The 21722-nt window shown below is 21.6% G+C and overlaps 5 protein-coding genes across 11 annotated transcripts; 2 read left to right on the top strand and 3 right to left on the bottom strand.

Annotated features, from left to right (window-relative positions):
- Positions 1 to 513: 513 nt before the first annotated feature.
- On the top strand, positions 514 to 4253 carry LOC108004142 (facilitated trehalose transporter Tret1-like). The gene is made up of 3 exons (XM_017066834.3): positions 514 to 949; positions 1371 to 1473; positions 1988 to 4253. Exons 1-3 carry the CDS (start codon positions 929 to 931, stop codon positions 3403 to 3405), a joined length of 1542 nt encoding a protein of 513 aa, XP_016922323.1. The 5' UTR covers positions 514 to 928; the 3' UTR covers positions 3406 to 4253.
- LOC108004140 (solute carrier family 12 member 9) lies at positions 1457 to 10366 on the bottom strand. 3 transcript variants are annotated; one of them, XR_009832570.1, is made up of 12 exons: positions 10227 to 10366; positions 9784 to 10063; positions 9509 to 9643; positions 8776 to 9113; positions 8490 to 8703; positions 8141 to 8410; positions 7856 to 8063; positions 6992 to 7780; positions 6499 to 6927; positions 6175 to 6379; positions 2794 to 3301; positions 1457 to 2721 (listed from the first exon to the last, which is right to left on the bottom strand). XR_009832570.1 is itself a non-coding variant. In XM_017066833.3 (11 exons), exons 2-10 carry the CDS (start codon positions 10049 to 10051, stop codon positions 6181 to 6183), a joined length of 2850 nt encoding a protein of 949 aa, XP_016922322.1. In that variant the 5' UTR covers positions 10052 to 10063; positions 10227 to 10366; the 3' UTR covers positions 1457 to 3301; positions 6175 to 6180. The 3 variants fall into 3 exon arrangements, 2 of the variants coding, with proteins under 2 accessions (XP_016922322.1, XP_016922321.1); XM_017066833.3 differs by having other exon boundaries at positions 1457 to 3301; XM_017066832.3 differs by lacking the exons at positions 1457 to 2721; positions 2794 to 3301 and having other exon boundaries at positions 5710 to 6379.
- Positions 10367 to 10946: 580 nt separating this feature from the next.
- On the top strand, positions 10947 to 12825 carry LOC108004145 (enoyl-[acyl-carrier-protein] reductase, mitochondrial). The gene is made up of 5 exons (XM_017066838.3): positions 10947 to 11188; positions 11250 to 11486; positions 11569 to 11790; positions 11852 to 12082; positions 12164 to 12825. The coding sequence occupies exons 1-5, from the start codon at positions 10997 to 10999 to the stop codon at positions 12392 to 12394; spliced, it is 1113 nt and encodes a 370-aa protein (XP_016922327.1). The 5' UTR covers positions 10947 to 10996; the 3' UTR covers positions 12395 to 12825.
- Positions 12444 to 14215, bottom strand: LOC108004146 (protein OSCP1). The gene is made up of 4 exons (XM_017066839.3): positions 14043 to 14215; positions 13602 to 13921; positions 13254 to 13531; positions 12444 to 13174 (listed from the first exon to the last, which is right to left on the bottom strand). The coding sequence occupies exons 1-4, from the start codon at positions 14152 to 14154 to the stop codon at positions 12805 to 12807; spliced, it is 1080 nt and encodes a 359-aa protein (XP_016922328.1). The 5' UTR covers positions 14155 to 14215; the 3' UTR covers positions 12444 to 12804.
- Positions 14216 to 14411: 196 nt separating this feature from the next.
- LOC107993316 (dynein axonemal assembly factor 11) lies at positions 14412 to 21484 on the bottom strand. 5 transcript variants are annotated; one of them, XM_062084411.1, is made up of 10 exons: positions 21156 to 21484; positions 20544 to 20609; positions 19664 to 19831; positions 19002 to 19167; positions 18668 to 18739; positions 18379 to 18498; positions 17958 to 18065; positions 17015 to 17320; positions 16842 to 16934; positions 14412 to 16765 (listed from the first exon to the last, which is right to left on the bottom strand). In XM_062084411.1, the coding sequence occupies exons 1-10, from the start codon at positions 21233 to 21235 to the stop codon at positions 16655 to 16657; spliced, it is 1290 nt and encodes a 429-aa protein (XP_061940395.1). In that variant the 5' UTR covers positions 21236 to 21484; the 3' UTR covers positions 14412 to 16654. The 5 variants fall into 5 exon arrangements, with proteins under 5 accessions (XP_061940395.1, XP_061940396.1, XP_061940397.1 ...); XM_062084412.1 differs by having other exon boundaries at positions 17024 to 17320; XM_062084413.1 differs by lacking the exon at positions 17958 to 18065.
- Positions 21485 to 21722: the final 238 nt, after the last annotated feature.

Genomic DNA, 21722 nt, shown 5'->3' with positions numbered 1-21722 from the left:
AAACTGAGACGCGTCTAACACAATCCGTTCGTTTAGATTATGAATACAATTTACATATTAAAGAGATAACACATAATAGAGATAAGTATATTATTTGTATAAAATGTATCAAATAAAAATATAATTTATATAACTAATAAAACTATTAGAAATGGAAAATTTTTTAGATAACAAAATGGATATAAATTTATTTAAAAATTAAATTATGCATAAAAAGACAAAAAACATATAATTATATGTTAAAGTAAATTTTATATTAAAGTAAAGTAAATGATAAAAGTAAATTTTTTCATTAATTTATATCTTCAATAATTAATTATAATAACAGAATGCAAAGAGAATTATATATATTATAACAAGGTTATTGTATTGTAATATTATTTCAAAACAGAATTATTTATAATTTAAATCTTCTGATGAACAAAAATTTTGTTATTTTATAAATATTGCACAATCATATTTTATATTAAGTAAAATAATATTTCTGTAATTCATTATATTTATATAATTATGATCACTGGTAACAACGAAATAATTTTCAAATAGAAAAACATTGTTTTATATATATATACAATTTGTACATAAATATTTAAAATTAATTCTTAACGTTAAAGTATGTAAGAAATGTTTATCTATCGAGGCAATATCAAAGTTATATCATATAAAAGTGAAACAACCTTTAAGAAGATCATTATTATTTGAAAATTCAAAGTAAATTATCGTGAAAATTAGAAATTAGATTCAATTATTAACGATAAAACATTAATTAGAATCTATTCTTGTCTATGATAAATTTAAATATAATAAATTATTCATTAATCATATTGTGATTAATTATTTCCGTTATAAATTGAAAAAAATAGACATCAAGTGTTTAAAATTGTTATAAAATTATTATTATATAAAAAAATAATTAATATTTGCAAATATGGCTTATCGGATGCGATTCGTAAGTATTTTACTTATATAATACATTAATATAAGTATATAATTATAGATAAAATATTATAATAAATTTAAAATTAATAATAAATTTATTAGAATAATAAATTACTAATTTTCTGTTTGTTTGAAATATTACACAAATTCATATATGACAATTTTTGTGGTAAAAAATTTAAATTTAGTTTATCTATCTACTGGTAATATATTTAATGATTGATTAATTTTTTTTAAAATTATAAGAATGAGATGTTCCATATTATTTATTTTAATATTTTTAATATGCAAAATATAGATTGATTTATGAAACTAATTTCTAAAAAAAAGAATGATTTATTAATTCTTCTTTTTTTTTCAAAAATGCAATATATATAATTACTATTATTATTATATGGTCATCTCATATAATCATATAATCTATTTCACAGCAAAGAACATTCATACGACCTGAAAGGGAAAATATAGAAGTAAGAGATTTTATACGTAGTAGAAGAAGAAGAGAAAGTAGACAATGGATAGCGATAAGTTGTGGTTAGTCTTTTATTTTTTATCTTACATTAACAAATATCGAAATTTTCGTCACTTGTAATTTTATGAAACCTATAAAATTATATTCTATTACTATTTTTTAATAAATAATATTATTTTAATTATTTATATTATATATTATATATAATTAATTGTATTTTGTAATTTATAAAAAATATTAATAATCATTTATAAATATTTAATACTATGTATTTTTAATCATTTTATTTTATAAATTCCATTTATTATTTCAACATTAAAAATATATAATTTTAACATATGTTCGATTTTCTCTTGTATTGTTTTTAATGAGGAAAATCGTGAAAATTCTTAAAAAATTCCTATGAAGATTTGAATTCGACAAAGAGTGTAGAATTTTACCCATTAAAAACTACAAATCTTATCTGCATGATAACATCTAACCCAGAATCGTTCTTACATTATTTTGTAGTGGTATCATTTTTTTTTTTTTTATCTATATCAGACTTTCTTTTTACTACAATATTTCTTATTTCAGGATTATACATGATGATATTAGCCGGCATTATATACGGATGGTATACTATAACTATTCCTCAACTAAGAACCGGCCTCAGCGATAATCCAATCTATATTACAAATGACGAATTGGCATGGCTTGTCTCTGTATTAGTAACTGGAATTTCACTTGGTCGATTCATAAGTGATATTATAATTGATACTTTCGGCCCTAAAAAAGGCCTCATATTGGCCGATTTACTTTTCATCTTTGGCTGGTTTACCTTAATATATGGACGCGAATCACAAGCTGCGCATCTTGCTCGAGGAGTTCATGGCACAGGTATTGGTATTGCATATAAGGCATTTCCTATATACGTATTGGATGTGACGGATTCTTATGTAAGTAATATCTTGAACACACTGACAATACCAAGTATAGTCCTTGGATCATTGATAATCAGTGTCATAGGATATATTGTATCTTATTTAACACTCACAACTAGTGTTTTAATCCTATCCTTAATGTTTATTCCATTAATCATTTTTCTTCCTGAAAGTCCTATTTTCTTGGCAAAAAATGGTAATAGAACCGCAGCTATTAAATCAATATCATTTTTTAAAGATATTCTTGATCCCTATGAATCGAGAAGAGAATTGGACTCGCTTCTACGCAAACATGCAGAGAATGAGAATAATTCGTATAGGCCAAAAAATAGTCGACATTTAAATATAAATAGATATACCATGTGGGGAAAGTTACGATTACTGTATCTGAAAAATAATATAAAAGCTACATTTATTATGTTTTCTATAACTGTAGCACAAAACTTTACAGGATATTACTTTATTATGCAATATCTTCCAATATTGCTTGAAATAGCAGGAGTTAAAATTAATGTGAACGCAGTGATGATTATAATTTTTAGCATTGCATTTTTAAGTGCTCTTTTATCTACCGCAACAGCTCACATTATAAAGAAACGTATTCGTTTGATATATTGTACAATTGGATGTTCATATACATTTTTTATCATGGCACTTTATTTTACATTTGTTAATAACAATATGCCACAAATCACAATGGATATTCTTCCTGTTTGCTTCATGTCCTTGCTCCAAGTAGTATATTATTTAGGCTTGGGCTCGTTATCCGACATCCTCATAAACGAACTATTTACCCCAGAAATAAAAAATTTTGCTACTCTTATTATTAAGACTTTTGGTGATCTACTTGATTTTTTCTTAACATTAATTTTTTGTACTATTGTTGATATAAATTTTAAAATCGATTGGATATTCTATTTTCTTTCGGTATGTTGTCTTATGTCAGTTATAGTAATGTTCTTCATTCCTGAAACGAAAGATATGACACATCGTCAAATTCAAAAATATCTAGCTGAAGATTCGGATTCTTCCGATCAAGAAAATGAAAATATAGAAGAGCATGTCTTATAATTTCATAAAAAGAATTTTTTGTATGTAATTTTGTGAATTTAATGTAGATGCAGAATATGTTGTATACTTTCATGAAATTTCTTACTTTTTCTTCCTATTATAAGTATTATAAATATTAATTTAAAAATAATAATTTACAATCATGCCAAATTATTTAATAAATTATTTAATAAATGTATAATTTTATTCTTTTATATTTTTAATCACTTAAAGATTTCTAAAAATATTGATGAGCTATAATATTCAATTATGTTAAGATTATGTCTAAGCCTATATATAATTCTATTTTTTTATATTTTTTATATTTTATTAAAAAATCTTTAATAGCGATAATGATTTGTGATAATATGATCTACATTGATAATACATGATCATATATTGTACAAATTGATCATGTACAAATTGACTCGTGTTATATGTACAAAACTATTTTTAAAAAATTTTCTTTTAAATATATGATATAATAACTTATCCAGGACTTTATCTAGGACATTATATATAGTGTTTAATATAAATATAATGCAATAAAACAATATTTTTCTCTGAAAATGTTGCTATGGATATGGATTTGATTTTTTCTAAATCAAATGATTGAAAACAATTATTGGTGTATAAAAATTTTATTTAATTTTGTTACTTAAATATTTCTCTAATTTATTATTAAAATTTATTAAAATATTCTTATAAATATTTATGAAAAATACTTTTTGTATCTATAATAGATATAGTTATAAATTGTATTTTATAAATTGTATCTAAAAAGCACTTCAATTTATATTTGAAGTGCTTTTTAGATACAAATAAATATAAAACAATATAATAAATGAAATATAAAACAATACTTGTACTTTCACAATTTTTTGGATTTTAAATAGTCCATTTGAATCATTTAATTTAAAATAAAATATAGGTCGATATCTGTAGTGATTTCAGATAAAATAGATTCTATTATTTATACTCTATTTATAGAATAATCTGTAAATTATAATTTACAATATTCAATAATAGTTATAGCAATCTTTTATATCTTATAATGTATTATTACTATATAATTGTGTTATTATAGATAAAATGCTATTAATGAAATCACTTTTTTATGTATACAAACATTCATATATCATTCATAAAGTCCTTATATAAGATTTTTTTATGATTATTTGATTTGAATTTTAGCTTAAAAATACAAAGATATTATTATATTTATTTTCGAATATAATTTAAAATAATTCGAAATATAATATAATCGTATCATTAAATATATATATATTTATATATATATATATATATTATAAATATATATATATTAATAAATATAACTCATGATTTCGACAAAAATTCAAGATAATTAACTGAAATGAAATATTTTTATTAATTTAGATGTGGACAAAACATGTATTTTATAATGCTATGAAATATCGCGAATCAAAACGTATTAAATTCATTTCAGTATTGTTATTTATTGAAAAAAAATAATTTCAAATATTGTAATTTTAAGTTCTAGAACTTGATATTGACAATCATTTTTATGTAGAATTAAATTATTATAACTGTAAATTATAATTTTTTTAAATTATTATTATTTTATAGATGCTTGTATTTTGTCTAAAATTATATGTGATTTACAATTACAATCAAATTACATTAAGAAAAATTTGTTTAAAATATGAAAAAAAAAGTATAACAGAGTATTATAAAAAATATAAGAGTATTTATACAATGATATCATTATAGGAATTTTTAAAATATAAAAAATTTAAATAAAGTGATAGAATTTTAAATATTTATAATATATTCAATAAATATTTTATTAAAAAAATTTAAAAAAAATTAATATAAAAATTAATAATCAAATATGTATTTTTAAAATTAATATGAAATTCATTACAATACTTTTTTTATTTTACATTTTTTTTCATCTATTATGCATATGATATTTATTATTCCAATTTTATTTTGTCATAAATTCAAGAATTAAAAAAAAAATTTTTTAAAAAACAAAGTTAAAGTATTGTATAAAAATAAAAAAATTCAGATTTATAGATATTAAAAAACTGAAATATAATCACAAGAAATATAGTATCCTAAAACTAGCCGATTGTTATCAAACTGTATTTTAACAATGGCAAATAATATAAAATATCAATAAAAATTGTTCAACTTTTAAAACTTAAATAATTATTTCTCTAAAATTATTCGAATATCAGGATATAATGTTTCTAATGATGATTTTTCAGTCTACATGTAATTTAAGATATTAAGAAAGAAAAAAATACATAGAAAAAAAAATTTATTGCTAATTCACAATAGATTTATATTTTTTTTTATTATTATTAATATTAAATTAATTTAATGGTTAAATATGATATAAAAAATTAGTATAGAAATATTTCCATATCTAAATATGATAATACCAGTTTAACAATTTATTAATTGAGATGTATATATAGTAATATTTAAAAAATATTTATATTTGAAAACTTTTTTATAGAATAAATTCGTTATCACAGCAATAACCGATATTTGTTACAAGATTTTCTTATTGTAATAAGAAAGCATTACTATTTCTCAATTGTCATAATTAGTAGTTTATAATAGAGAATATATTAAATAAAATATTTTTGGTACTTGTTTTTTTAAATTTCAATCGTCATTTCTCCAAAAATGTAGGAGATATAAAAATTATAATTTAAAATCTCTAAAATTATTCATTAAATAATACTTTCTCTTATAAAAATTATGTAACAAGAATTTTCATTCTCAAGTATTTACATTTCATTATAGTGTTGTTGATGTAACTGCACTGACACCATGCACTAATACTATAGGCGGTAAGTCTGCTGATAATTCTGTTAATAATTGAAGGTATTGATGATATATAGTATTTTCATCCCATGTATTTGATACTGGGGGTGCAGGTAAATATATAAATATTGTAGCAGTTTGTGAAGAATGTTGTCTAATTAATTGATTCACACTGAAAAATAAAGTTAATCAATTAAAAACATAAGTTACTTAAAAAATTGTATTAATGTGTATTGTTTAAATGATTAAATATCATCAGCAAATATATAAAATAATTTAAATAATATTTACTTCAAAATATAAGCACGTGAAATATTACTTAAGATATCACTATTTTCATTGCTTGATTCATATTGACTTTCTACAGCTGAATCAATGAGAGAATGACCTTTTAGCCCACGTATTTGCGTTCCCCAATTCGGAATCTTTTTAATAGATGCTGAAATTCTCAGCATATTTAATAATTTTCTTATACGAAATTCGTTAGAAACCCGAGGAAATTCACTAATCGAATTTTGTGAATCTGATATATTTAAACTTGAGTTACTGTCTGAAATTTCACAATGAAATACTCTAAGATGTAAATTTTTCCATATAGGTACCATATTGATAATACACGCAAGTTGCAACATAAATAATGAAGTTGTATCAAATGGATCTTGATCTGTTGGTTGAAAAAAATTCACAGGCCATACATCAATATATTTTAAAGATGAGTTTCTAAAAAATGAAATATAAGAAAATAATTTAGTGATACAAATCAATAAAATATTTATATACTTACTTAGCTATTTGTAATTTATTTAAGGTATGAAAATTTCGACATAAACACAAATTTTTTTTCATTCTTAAAATATCTGAGCACATTCCTACATATTGTATTGGATCCAAATTTTTTTCTGCATTTGTATGCCTTAAAGGAAATGCAGTACTGTTTGGTAAAGTTGAAACATTTTCAAACATATCAGTTGCATATTGTGAATTTTTGAAAAAATCTATCGGCATTTGTTCATCATAAAAACCAAGAACAATTGTATTTGGTTTCATTGCTCCCATTCCAGATATTCTAATTAAATGATGTAGTCCTTCACGTACAGTTTTTGTAACTGTTAATTCAACAAATGCTTTTACTTTCATGTGATCAACTAAACTCAACCAATGTGGATACTCTTCTATAGTAGGATCAATATTCTGACCTAAAAATTCTCCAACTTTTATATGCCCTATTACATAAAGTCCTCCTTTTTTTAAATCATTTACAAAATCTATAAGTGGGCATGCTGAACGTGGAGATGCTACCATTAAGAGCATTTGTGGTCGCCAAAATTTTACATGATCTTTACGTGAATCTAACATTAGTAAGTACTTCCTAACTTGATGAAATATAAGTGCTTGAGAAATGCTCCCCCAAGGAGCGTTTTTACTTGGAGAAAATAAATGCAAAACAATAATTAAAATTAAACAAAGTATTATGCTACTAGAAGCATAAATACTATTTATAACAAACATCATTATTAATGTACCAAGAAGGCCAATTGTAGCCGTATGCCATGTAAAATAATTAAATGTCGGTCTGTAAAAATATGTAATTGTTTCTATTTTTATTTTCAAAATTTATATATTCTAAAATACCTAAAATGAAACATACCTAAAATTTGGAGCACTTGCAAGTTCAAGACCAAGACAAGCTAAATTAGTAGCTAAATAACTCAGCAAAAACAATACTGAATTAATCTGAGCAATAGTATTTAAAGAACCTATTAATAAAATTATTTGAACTAAACTCCATGAAGTTAAAACTGCAGCAATTGGATTTCCTTTCCATGTCCCTTGTATTATAAAATTTAAACCAGAACCTACAAATATCAAATAGACAAAATAAATAAATATATAAAAAATTCATAAAGACTTAAAAAAAATTTATAATATTTACCAAATACATTATCTTTTGCTAGAGCTTCCAAAACTCTACTTGATCCTATCAAATTACTTAAACCAGCACTAAATGTAGCTGTTAATATACCAACTGCTACAAATGGTGGCCAAATATTAATTGGCATCATATACATAAAATCATTTTGCAATAAAAATCGACTTGTACTTGCAGCTGTAAGAAGAGAAAGAAGAATATAACATATAAATGTAAATAATACTGCTGACAAAGTTCCACGTGGAATGTTTCTGCCTGGATTTTTCAATTCACCTACAAATTTTTAAATATTAAAATTTAAAATATAAATAAAATAAAATTATTTTATTTAATAATTTTATTTCAAAAATACCACTCATATTAGCTCCAGCCATTATACCAGTGACACCACTAAATAATACACCAAAAACACTTGCAAAATCAGTCATTGTTCCTTCACTTGAATAATCACGACTGTAATTTGAGTAAAGATTACTTATAAGTGTAGATGACAATAATCCTGTATATGTACCATTAACATGTTCTGTTGCATTTTGAACCAACATATTTGCATCTGGTATTGGTATCTATAACAAAAGATAATTCATATAAATACTTCTTATATCAATTAATAAGTTTTGCATCTTTCATATAATTACCTCCATATATCCTTTTGCCAAAAAGCTTATGAAAACACTTATTAAACAAATACATACAACTGCCAAAATTGCAACACTAGTTTTTGCAAACATTGCAGCTCCTATTAAACATACTATTAAATTGGCAGTATTTAATATGGAACAATATAAAAATCTCCACCATCTACCATCTGGTATCAATGTACTTTTACCAGCCAAATAACCAGAAGGACCAAAATTTTCTATTAAACCTTCTGCACATCCAGAAATACAAAGTGCACTAGACACAATATTAGCCATAAAAAATAATGTACCAATAGATCCACCAAATTCTGGTCCAAGTGTACGACTAATCATAACTATATAATAATTAATAATAGGAAAAATATATATATATTTTAATATTTATTAATATTTTATATATATTTTATATAAAAACATATATAAAACATATATATTTATAATATTTTTTAAATAAAAACTTACTTTAAAAAAGAAATATATAATAAAAATTGTATGAGTTATTAGTTTTTTAGTATCTTAAAATACTTTTTTAAAATAATGTATCAGTAATTTATATAATGTAAGTCATAAACAAAAATTAAACATATATCATCTAATACATATATGTTTATAATTTAATATATAATTTGCATTAAAAGTATAATTAGTAATATCTTATTTTTACATATTATATTTTATGTATAATAAACTAACAATTATTAAAAATATAATAAAATTTAAATAAGGATACAATAAGCACCCCCTCCTTCAACTGCACCATTTGTAGAAATTGCACATACAGATGCTACTGTAAATACTAAAATTCCATATGCAATTATGAATTGTATCAAAGTGACAAATAATCCAGCATTGCCGACAATATATCCTATAATTTAGAAAGTTAATCTATGTAAAAAAAATTCATATAATTTACATAAAAATTAAATGTTTTATTAGTAAAATTATAAAAATAATTTAATAAAATATTTTGCATTATTTTAATATGAATTTTAATAAAATTCATACCCATTCGTATAAAAATTAAGGCACTGAACATTGATAATGTAACAGGACTAAATACACCAGCAAATGTTCCCAAAGTACGGCCACTATCTGCATTTAAACTACCAAATTCCACATACCCATCTCCTTCTGTATGTTGTACTCTTCCAAACTTAAAAAAATTACTTATTCTATGCAAAACACTTCTTCCATGAATTAAAGGAGCTTTTTCATTACTTATCTTGACATGTACAGGTTCATTATTTGTTGAACCTACTTCTGAAGCCATCATTTTCTTAATTTTCTGATAAATATATAAAGAGACATATAATAATAATCATGTACATATATAATAATATTAGTAATTATTTTTTAATTTTTAAAAATTTTTAATAATAAATAGGGTTATAAAAAATTAAAATAAAACAATGAAAATATTTTGAATATTAAATTTTTTAATGATTTACCTTAAAATTAAATTAATGTATTTAATTTTATTATTTACATAATAATATATAAAACTATTATTAAATCGAATGCATATATAAAACTATCGTTAAATATAGCATATAATGTAAGTCAGAAACTTATGTCATCTATTGAAGTGTCAAATCGTAACTAACTATAAAATTTGTAACAATTATATTTCGTAACAAAGATTATTAAACTGATATCAAAAGATATTGATTATGATTATTCTTTTTATCTATATACAAAACGTATACGAATCATAGATTAAAAAATTATCATTTTTTTTCTAAATATTATAAAAATTTTATAAGAAATTTTATAGGGAACTTTTATAATATTATTCATTCATGAAAATTCTTGATTCATATTTGGTATTATTGATACACTGAATATTGTAATATGATTTTGTAATTGTAAAATATGTTTAACAATAACGTGTAAAATAAATTAAGTTTATTAAAAAAATCTTTATATTTACATAACATAAACAACGTGATATGTATATATATATATATATACAAAATATTAAAGTAATGTGTAATTAATAGATATTAAACTTAGAGATTATTAAGAATTTCTTTTTCTAAAGAAATTTATATAAACATGTCTAATATTTAGAATATTACATATAGATTAAAATTTTATCTATTTAGCATATGTAGGCAAATTTATGATAGCAATTCTTTATATGACCTCAATCATTACTGTGATTATTCGGAAAAATTATTTTTTAAAGAATATTTGAATATAATCATAGAATATTAAAATGATTATATATGTAAAAAACTTGATTTTACCTTTGTCACGGTCAAATATGATAAATTTGACATCAATTCGCTATATAAATACGATAGTTAAAACAGATTCTGTAAAATCTTTATTTTATAAAGAATATGGAGAACCTGCAGATGTTTTACATGTTACAACACAACCTATTAATCAACCAAAAAATAATGAGGTAAATTAAGAAAATATATTTATTTGATATATTATAATAAAAATATTAATATTTTATAAAGGTTTCTGTAAAATGGTTGCTAGCACCTGTTAATCCAGCAGACATAAATACAATACAAGGTAAATATCCAAGTAAACCACCTTTACCAGCTATTCCAGGAAATGAAGGAGTAGGTGAAGTAATAGCTATTGGATCCAATGTAAAACATTTAAGTATCGGTGACAGAGTTATACCAAATGGCACAAATTTAGGAACATGGAGAACATATGCAAATTATACTTCAGAAGAACTTATGAAGGTATATAACATATTTTTAAATATGAAATATTTATATTTTATTAAAATAATATAATAATAATTTATTCATGTTAAAATTTTAGGTTCCAAAAGAAATTGGTACTATAGAAGCTAGTATGTTAAATGTAAATCCATGTACTGCATATAGAATGCTTAAGGATTTTGTAGAATTAAAACCTGGAGATACTATAATTCAAAATGGTGGAAATTCAGCTGTTGGACAAATGGTTATACAATTATGTAAAGTATGGAATTATAAATCTGTTAGTGTTGTACGAGACAGACCAAATATACAAGAATTAAAGGTATAGAGAAAATTAAAAATAAATTTTATTTAATGAATAATTTAATAAAAAACTTTTATAGAATCATTTATCAAGTTTGGGTGCTGATGAAATTCTTACTGAGAATGAAATAAGAAAAACTCAAATTTTTAAAAGTAAAAAATTGCCTTCACCAAAATTAGCCCTGAATTGTATATGTGGACAAAATGCATTGGAAATTTCAAGACATTTAGCACATGGAGGTATTATGATAACTTATGGTGGTATGTCTAGAGAACCTTTAACAGTTCCAATTTCTGCACTTATTTTTAAGGTATATTATTTAAAACATGTGAAATAATTATCATTAATATTAAATCATTAATATTTTTTAATAATCTTAATTATTAAATAGGATATAACATTTAAAGGATTTTGGATGACAGCATGGACAAAAAAAAATATGGATTCTATAGAGCGTCAAAATATGTTTTGTGAATTAGGAGCATTATTTAAAAACAAAAAATTAAAAGCTCCACTTCATAAGTTAGTACCATTTCATCAGTATCAAGAAGCTGTTATAAATGCATTACATACAGATGGCCGAACTGGAGTAAAATATATCTTGGATATGACTAAACCATAAAGTAAATTTTTTTTCTAGATTGTAATTTAACAATTTTTTAATGATTGCATTTTTAATATACTTAGTATCATTTTTATTTATTAAAAATGAATGTTAATATGTTTAATGCAAAAAATATTAACTTTATGATGTTTGCTATGATACATATTTTATAATGAATTTTTAAATTAAATTAAATATATTTTTCATTAAAACTATGAAATAATTTTACAATAATTCATTATAGATAGCAGATAATAAAATTAAATAAAGCTTAACAACATTTATAAAAAATTAATTATTGTTTTACATAAAAAAAATATTTATTTGTGTGACAGAATTTTTATATATGTATAAATATAAAGAAAAAGTTCAAGAAAATTTGTATGCATTGTATTAATTATACAATGTAATTGAAAAGTAGATTAAAATTATTCCGTTTTATCTAATAATTCCAACAAATTTGTATTATGTTTTATCTCTTCACAATCATTTTCAAAAAGATCTGCACGTATAATATCAAGTTTTGTTTTATAATCTTCATTGAGTTTTGTTTTTTCGAATTTTACAATTGCATCATTATGATTATCTTTTAAAGAATCAAAATTTTCTTTTATGTTTGCATTATCATTATCTTCATTTGAAAGCAAATTCAAAGTAAAGGGTCGTTTATATGAAGTTTCTTCAGTTCCTAGTTGAACAGCTAACATACCAAGTTCTGCTTTTATACCACAGTCTTTTATATAATTTTGATTTTCTTGTTCAGAACTTAATTTTGATATACCATATGACATTGAATACCTAATAATAATATCTAAATGTAATATTTTTCTTATATATTTCTGTCTTTAAATATTTTATACATACATATGATACTTACATATTTTTTCCAAGTATTGTACTGCGTTCTCCAAAAAGATTAAAAGAACCATTACAGTATGTTTCCAAATTTATATCACATAATTTAATATTATAAAAATTAGTTTTATTCTCTTCATATTTTTCATCATATTTGTGATGCATTAAATTAAAGCTTCCGTCATCATTTTGTAATCCAAGTCTAAGAAGAATAGATATCTTTACGCAATAATATTCTAATTCTTTTATACAATCATTCCTAGCATTCCAAACTTCTTCAAAAGTTAAAGTACTATAAAACTGTAGAATCATTGGTAAATTATTTTAAAGATTACGCATGAATAATTTAATTAAGGAATAAAATACTTACATCAGTTACCATTTGATGTACCAATCCAACACATTGTTGAGCATTTGAATTGCTAACCATATCACGCATTGCATCTATGTGATTTAATGTTAACAATATAACTTCTACAGGACCAGTAGCTGCAATTAACTGATATTTAACCATCATAATCATTAAATCAAATAGTTTATCCATACTATTTTTATCGAGTTTCATTATTGATGATAATACAACAGATTCTAAAGTAGATCGTAAAAAAGATACTTTAATCAAAGATTTTTCCTCAAATATAGAAGATAATGTTTTAGGATTAAGCAATGCTGCAGTTACATCATCTAACACTACAGATTAAACAAAAACATTAAAAAAATTAATCAATATGTAATGATATACAAAAAAACATAAATATCTGACATAAATTAGTAATACATTATATATTTTATTTTATAATATTAAACTAGCCTTGTATAGTTTTATCAATACTTATTCTTTGTGCTTTCAATCTTTGTCGCAAAACATATAACATTTCGCCACCCATATTTAAATAAAGTATTGGTGTTGCATATGATGACATTTTTTTAATCACTTCTACTTTTCATCACTTACTTCTAGAAACAAAGTACTTTTATAATTCTAGTATACGTATGAGTTAATCTATCGATAACGTTGTCTTAGCAACAAAAGTGTACATAAAATTATTCGACGTAATGTATTTAAATAAAATTACGCGATATTTTATATTTCACAGATATAGACGATCATTTTTTCAAAAGCATACTGCATTTCAAGTTTACTTGTTTTTTTTTAACTAATAATTTGAGAAATTATATATTATATTTTTAATTGTAAACTTTATTTTGTAAAACACATTAATATTATAATTACAATAAGATAATAATGCATACATTAACTAGAAAAATTTAAGTTATAATAATTAATATAATAATAACAATAAACATTTAAATAACAATTTTAAATTTTTTTTTCGATTTAAACTTTTGATAATATAAGTCATTTAAAATGAAAGACGATGTATGATTTTTATTTTTATTATATATAATTTGTCTCAAAACATATTTTAAGTTAAAAAAAAATATTTAACATCTGCATTTTACGCTGAACAGATATTAGGCAATTAATTATAATAGTCTTGTAACAATATTAAGTAACAATAATATTAATTATTTATAAAATAATATAAGTGGACGGTTATATGTAACAAAAAATATTATATTCCGCATTTTTATAAAATATCTTAAATCTAGATTCAAAATTGGCTTAGTTACGTGGAACGGTTTAAATTGTAAAAAGAATTTAATAGCCACATTATTTAGATTCTCACACCGTTTATAACATATATGAAGATTTCATTCCAAAAAAATATACATAAATATTTATCAGTCTAATATTAATCTATATAGTGTATATGTGCTATTGCACGAACTTAATTTTCGTTTTGTTATTCATTATATTTTTTTTTTATATCATTTTGAATACAATTTTACTTACAATTTAATTAATATCAATTAAATTTTTAAATTATATTGCATGTATACTAATGCGCACAGAAATTCGATAATAGAAATAATAATAATAAAAATGAAAAAAATATCAGTACTTAAAATTTTTACACAAATTTAACATTTTTTAAATAAATATGAATGTACAGAAAAACATTTGTTAAAAAACAAATGTAATCTTCAATGATATTCAAAAAATTATTAAAATTAATGCTCAAAAATTTGTAAATATTTTGTACAATCTACATGAAATTATATTACACTTTATCTCGTAAATTACTGCATTATAAAAAATCCAATGACAGATATTAAATATAAGTAAAATATTTTACTTAACTTAAAGTTATTAAAGATTTTTTAAAAATATTTAATCTGACATAAATTCATCTTTGATTATATGTTTTATATACAAATTTTAAGTACATTGTATCACGTTGTAATTTATAAAAACTCTTTGAAAATATATAACATTCATGTAATATTTTAAACAAAATTCTTAAAAAAAAAAAAAAAAAAAAAAATATATATATATATATAAAACACAACTCCATTTATACTCATTCAAATTATAAATAACATTATACCGAAAATAATATTAAGAAATTAAGATATTAAGATATTATTATATTAATATTGCACTCAGTACTTTAATTGATGCAATGAATAATATATTTATTTTAAATAATGTAAAATTCATCTTTGATTTTTGCATCATTTATATAAAGTACATAAACATATTATCTTGAGTATACTCAATTTGTATATTACATTGAAATTATTGCGCTAAAATTTTATTTTTTACTCCTTGAAGAAATATCACAATTGTTTCTAATTTTATAGTTTTATATATATCCTCTTCTGAAACTGCACAAATTATGCCATTTCTTTTTAATTATATAATGATTATCTAATTTTAGGAATTTCTCGAAATATTTTTCTAAATGAAATTTTTCTATTTCGAGAGAATATTAATGTTACTTATAATTTAACTTACAAATTATATGTCCAAGTACCTTTTGCTGACTGAATATAGCGAAGAGGAACGATCGTGTTCCTAATATCAGGACTTTTTGATCTTCTTACGCAATCCTGACTTAAAACCCTGCATCCTGGACTTAAAGTTAAACCATTAAAGCTACTGCGAGGGATGCTGTCACTACTTGCAACCCTTCTAACATCATTGGCTTTCTTTTCTTCGCTGTTATTAACTACAGACATTAGATTATCCGGTATAGAGTCCCTAAGATTATATACATTCTGATTATTTCCAAAATATCTTGAATTCGGATGAATAGATACATTTTTTGAACTACGCATCGAAGTTTCCATACAACCATTCCGGCGAATTTGACATTTATCAGTATTATCATCGATCGAATGTCGATTACATGTATGATGATCAATATTACAATTTGTATCGTTATCAATAATATATTGGCAAGGAATTACCATACTATCGAGAGAATCTGAAAATTCTGGACTTGAAATTGAAGAAACACTGCCCATATGAGAAAAAGTAACCGTCCCCTGATTTTGGGGACGGCGTCAGAAACATCATTCTTCTAATTCATCCATTCGATTCCTAACAGCCATTTCTACTACTTCTAAACTTGGATAATCAAGCTCTTTAACTAAACATAATACAGCTGATAATATGTTTGAGTTCTAAAATCAAAATATTTTATGTTATTTTTAAATTTATTTTTAAATTTTAATAAAACAATATATATGTGAAATATACTCTTGTAACAGGCCTTCTATGGTAATGAAATTGTGATCTACATTTTTCCTTGTCAGAATGTCTTACCCATCCAGGCACTTGGTTTGAATCTTCCTACAATATAAAAAAATTCCATTTGATTCATTTTTATATAATTTATATTGCTTTTAAATCAAAATAATTTTAATTCTAACTCTTTCTACATTGTGATGAACTGCCATTCGTCTAGGTTGAGATGATGGTTGATGTTGCTCTTCATAATCTGATTTTATCCTGTGATCATGATGTTCTTTATATTCAGATTTCAATCTATTATCATAATCATAATTATTTCTTTCTGCTCGTCTTTCATCTAGAATTTCATTTGTAGCATATTGTGTCCTTGGAGACGTTGGTGCATATGTTCGTTGAGAAATATCATTATTACTATATTCTGCATAAGATCTTCTATCATCATAATCTCCATTATGTCTAGATATTGCTGATCGGTCATCATATTCCTAAAAATAATTTTAATAAAAAAATTTTTTTTACTTATTTTACAATAGTATATTATATATTATATATTTGTATTTAATTCTTCTAAGATTTAAAAAATATTACAATTAATTATTATTTTATATTTGATAACAATATTAATAATTAGGTAATTTGTTTCCAGTGAACCACTCAAAATTATCTAACAAATTTTGTTAAAATTAGAATTCAAAATTTACAACATTTAAATACTCATAAAAAATCAATTAAAGGTAAAAATATGCTAATAACATTATAATATAAAATCTAAATTATATTTTTTATAAAAATTATAAATTATATTTTTGTACACATTATTTTTTATTTTTTATTTTAAGAACAAATTTTAATTTTATAAAAACAAATATATATTACATATGTTTAGATTTTACATGTTTAGATACAAAGTATTTAATATTTAAATTTTAATATATATTATATTTATAATTATATCTTTACTAGCTAAAAAAAAATAATTTAAAATCAATGTCACTAATTGATAAATAGCAATTAAATTTGAGTAAGCAATATATAAATTTAACTAATAAATATTAAAACTATCAAGGTAACACTAGAAATAACACTACTTTGCACAAGCATTGTGCAATCTATAAAATGTACCTTGATTATTTCAATAGTGTTAGTGGCCACGTTTTCACTGACGTTGCGCGACTCTGTACGTATAGTGTCATCTTTGCTTTGATTCTTTGACTGTCCATTTGCTTGTTGCTGTCAGTATATGATTGCAGATAAAAGGAGCAATAAAATCATGCTTATTTAAATATTGTTAAATATTGATTTAGATACTTTGCTCAATACAACTAAGAATAAATTATGAATAGAGTTAACATTATACAATTATACAAGAAAAAATAAAAAATTAATTACATTTCTAATTTTAATATGAAAATAAAAGTAATCTAATGAAAATTTCAAACATAGAATAATCATTTTCCTTTACATTTTCATTAAATATATATCATATTATATTAATGTACATTTTTTTACATGCAAAAATACACAATGCAAAGCATTAACTTACTTCATATGCATATTGATTATTTTGTGAATAATGATGTGATGGTGACGCATTATAATTTGCATTTCTATGATCTGGATCATGATATTCTTCTTGAACATGTTGTGTCTCTTCAAAACTTCTCTGTAAGTAAATATGTATATAAGAAATTGTCTGTTTAAATAAATATGAATATGTATTATAATGATAACATAAAATAATATATAATTTAGATTTTAATAAAATTATCAGAAAAAAAATTTTAATAAAAAACAATTTCAATGAATGAAATTTGTATTGAATTTGATATTACCTGATCACTTGAAGAACTATATCTTCGATGTCGTGTCACTTCATTTTCTTCAATATATTCAGTAGTAATATCCTAATTATTTAAATGTTATTTAAATGTTAAGATTTTATTAAAATGAATTTATTATGATGAAAATAAATAAAATCATAGATTTAAATATAATGATATATACAATAATATATATATATACATATATATAATATATATATATTATTAAAAAAATTAAATAAAGATTTTAATATTAAAAATATTACATGATAATAAAGAATGATTTAAATAAATATATTAAAAACAATTTTATAAAATAAAAATAACAAATAATAAATAATCTTACTTCTGGACTAACTGCATTTGATTGTGGTGGGGAAGCATACATATCAAGAAGAGGATGAACTAAAACACGACCTCTTGTCAATGCAGTTTGCACTTCCTCAGGTGATACTACTTCATCATCAAGTTTTTGTAAATTTGGTAAAGTTCTTAAAACTGATAACCTATACCTAGAAATAAATTAATTATTCAAAAATTTATTCAAATATATGTTCCATTTAAAATAATAAAAAATATAAAGATTTTTAAAAACTATTAATGTCTTTTTATTCACATACAAAAAATTTTGAGATTAATATTCAAATTATTTACAATCAGTATTGTTTTACATACAATGGAAATCGTTTTAAATTTAATTTTATTAATTATAATGCATATCAACAGTTAATTGTTATATATATTATATTATAAATATAATATTTCCAATAGTCATTAGTAATTAAATATGATATTCCATTCATCATAACCCAACAAAAAAAACGCACAAATCCAGACAAAGAATTTCTTTCGCTTCCCATGTGTACCAAAGAAATAAAAAGATTTTTTAAAACAATTTATGCTGATTAGCCTTTTTTGCAAGGTCTATCAACAATTCTATTTCTCTATTCTATTTCTTTTTTAAAGTCTCTTAATATGCATAATTCTTAAAGATATTGTATATAATACCCTTCCTTCTCAGCACAAGGATTTTCTCCAAGCCATAAATTTCTTAAGTTTGGTAAACCTTGAAGATAACAAACTTCATTTAAATCTTCGATATTATTATTTCTAACAAATAATTCTTGAAGACTTGAACAATATTGAAAATCAGCAAGAGTGTTGATATGATTAACACTGAAAACAAATGAAAAGAATTAAAATATAATATGGTAATAATATAAATATATCAATTTTTATATATAGAAATGTTTATAATAAAACTTATTTGAATTTTAAAAAAATATTTGATTTCAAAGATAATTATTTAATAAATAAATACTTAAATAATAAAAGTATAATTAAAAAATATAAAACCAATAATAATATAAAGTTTTAAAATATAATATTACTCATAAAGATAATGCATTGAAAAATTGTTATGTGATTATATTGCTACATTTCATTTGAATTAGTTTAAATAAAATCTATCATTATAATCAAATGATATTATTTAAATTATTATTTAATTAAATTTGATATTAATATTATGATTAATTGATAATAATATAGTATAAATATAAAAAAAAATGTAAAATTTTAGTAATTTTCAAATATTAAGATATTATATGTCATAATTTATGTCAAATTATTTTCATTTTTCTTAAAGAATATTAAAATATATAATAATTAAATTCAAAACATGTGAAGAACAACTTTTATAGATTGTATATAATCTTGAGGTTTATATAAATTTATCCATTATGCAAAAATACATTAAAGGCAATATATATAAATTATTAATATTAAAAATTATAAACAACTGAGATCAATATTTTTCTTTTCTTAATACAATAATTTTTATGTAACATTTCTATATAAAATGTAAAGATAAATCATAATTAATTACCTTAATGATAATACTTCAACATTTTTCATTTTTCTTAAAATGCTTACATCAGTTAATTCTGTGCCCCTATTAAAAATATAATATTAATATAAATATTCATTAAATAATTATAAATATTTCTTACAATTTTATGAAATAATGAATAGTAAAAGATTAATGAAAATAAATCCAAATAATTTATTAATTATTTAATATTGTAAATTAAATATAATTATATTTATATAATAATATTTAATTATATAATATATTTTATATATATATAATATTTTATAATAATATAATAATATTTTCCTAACATATTTATTTCAGATTTCAACTTAATTATACAATTTTAAGTGCAAATATTAAGTAACTTTTTATTAAATAAATATAAAATTAAATAAATACATATTCTTTTATTTTATTTTATAAAATATAATGAGAATTATATTGATTCTTACGAACAATTAAATAGTAAAATATAATAACGAATGTCATTGATTAAATTGAATACATTATTTTAATGTAATTATATGTAATATACATAATAATGATAGATAATAATAGAATAAAAATAATGATAGAATAAAGAACAACTTATTTAAAAAAATATAATATTTTTTTAATACTTACCAACAATTAAGTTTCTTTACAGCAGAGAAATCAGACATTCGCGTCCGAGCCACGACCATTTCTTCTGTTAATTTTACCATAATGAAATTTGTAATTTATATAAAAATACTTGAAATAAAATAATAAAAAATTTTGCGGATATTAGAAATAATTACAAAAAAAATGCAATTTAGACCATTATGCCAAATTTCTTAACTGTAAATCACAGACGTAACCAAAACCCATCGCCATGATGGTATGCCGTTGACTAGTTGAAAACTATAGTAAGAAGCTTTCGTAAAATACTTAAACGTTCTCCACAGTATACGCATGTGTACTATATAACTGATGAAATACAGATATGCGACTCATTTTCATTTCTTTAATTATATTTAAATCTGTTACAAGTAGTTCATATAGAAGATACACAAAAATAGCAAAATAATTATTAGCAATAGATATTGAAAATTTTGATTATAAATAACGCTTTAAAGTTTATTAAACTTTATAATATATATTCTTTATAATGTAATAACAGTTTTAAATAATCTTTGAGCACTTCACGTTACTTTTTATTTATTTCTAGCT

Source organism: Apis cerana, linkage group LG14 (assembly GCF_029169275.1).
Source record: "Apis cerana isolate GH-2021 linkage group LG14, AcerK_1.0, whole genome shotgun sequence".
NCBI classification, from domain to species: Eukaryota; Metazoa; Arthropoda; class Insecta; order Hymenoptera; family Apidae; genus Apis; species Apis cerana.
The sequence above is the reverse complement of the archived record's forward strand: the minus strand, read 5'-3'. Positions and strand labels throughout refer to the sequence as shown.

Coding starts and splice junctions, on each gene's coding strand:
- LOC108004142 (XM_017066834.3), top strand. CDS start 929: ATGGCTTATCGGATGCGATTC. Junction 950..1,370: donor TGGCTTATCGGATGCGATTC/GTAAGTATTTTA, acceptor TCTATTTCACAG/CAAAGAACATTCATACGACC. Junction 1,474..1,987: donor ATGGATAGCGATAAGTTGTG/GTTAGTCTTTTA, acceptor TTCTTATTTCAG/GATTATACATGATGATATTA.
- LOC108004140 (XM_017066833.3), bottom strand. CDS start 10,051: ATGATGGCTTCAGAAGTAGGTTCAACAAATAATGAACCTGTACATGTC. Junction 9,114..9,508: donor TGAAGGAGGGGGTGCTTATT/GTATCCTTATTT, acceptor ATTATTATATAG/TTATGATTAGTCGTACACTT. Junction 8,064..8,140: donor AGCAAAAGATAATGTATTTG/GTAAATATTATA, acceptor TGATATTTGTAG/GTTCTGGTTTAAATTTTATA.
- LOC108004145 (XM_017066838.3), top strand. CDS start 10,997: ATGATTATATATGTAAAAAACTTGATTTTACCTTTGTCACGGTCAAAT. Junction 11,791..11,851: donor CAAATATACAAGAATTAAAG/GTATAGAGAAAA, acceptor AAACTTTTATAG/AATCATTTATCAAGTTTGGG. Junction 12,083..12,163: donor TTTCTGCACTTATTTTTAAG/GTATATTATTTA, acceptor ATTATTAAATAG/GATATAACATTTAAAGGATT.
- LOC108004146 (XM_017066839.3), bottom strand. CDS start 14,154: ATGTCATCATATGCAACACCAATACTTTATTTAAATATGGGTGGCGAA. Junction 13,532..13,601: donor TACATCAAATGGTAACTGAT/GTAAGTATTTTA, acceptor ATGATTCTACAG/TTTTATAGTACTTTAACTTT. Junction 13,175..13,253: donor ACAATACTTGGAAAAAATAT/GTAAGTATCATA, acceptor TATTATTATTAG/GTATTCAATGTCATATGGTA.
- LOC107993316 (XM_062084411.1), bottom strand. CDS start 21,235: ATGGTAAAATTAACAGAAGAAATGGTCGTGGCTCGGACGCGAATGTCT. Junction 19,168..19,663: donor CCTTGTGCTGAGAAGGAAGG/GTATTATATACA, acceptor ATTTATTTCTAG/GTATAGGTTATCAGTTTTAA. Junction 18,066..18,378: donor ATAATCAATATGCATATGAA/GTAAGTTAATGC, acceptor ATATACTGACAG/CAACAAGCAAATGGACAGTC.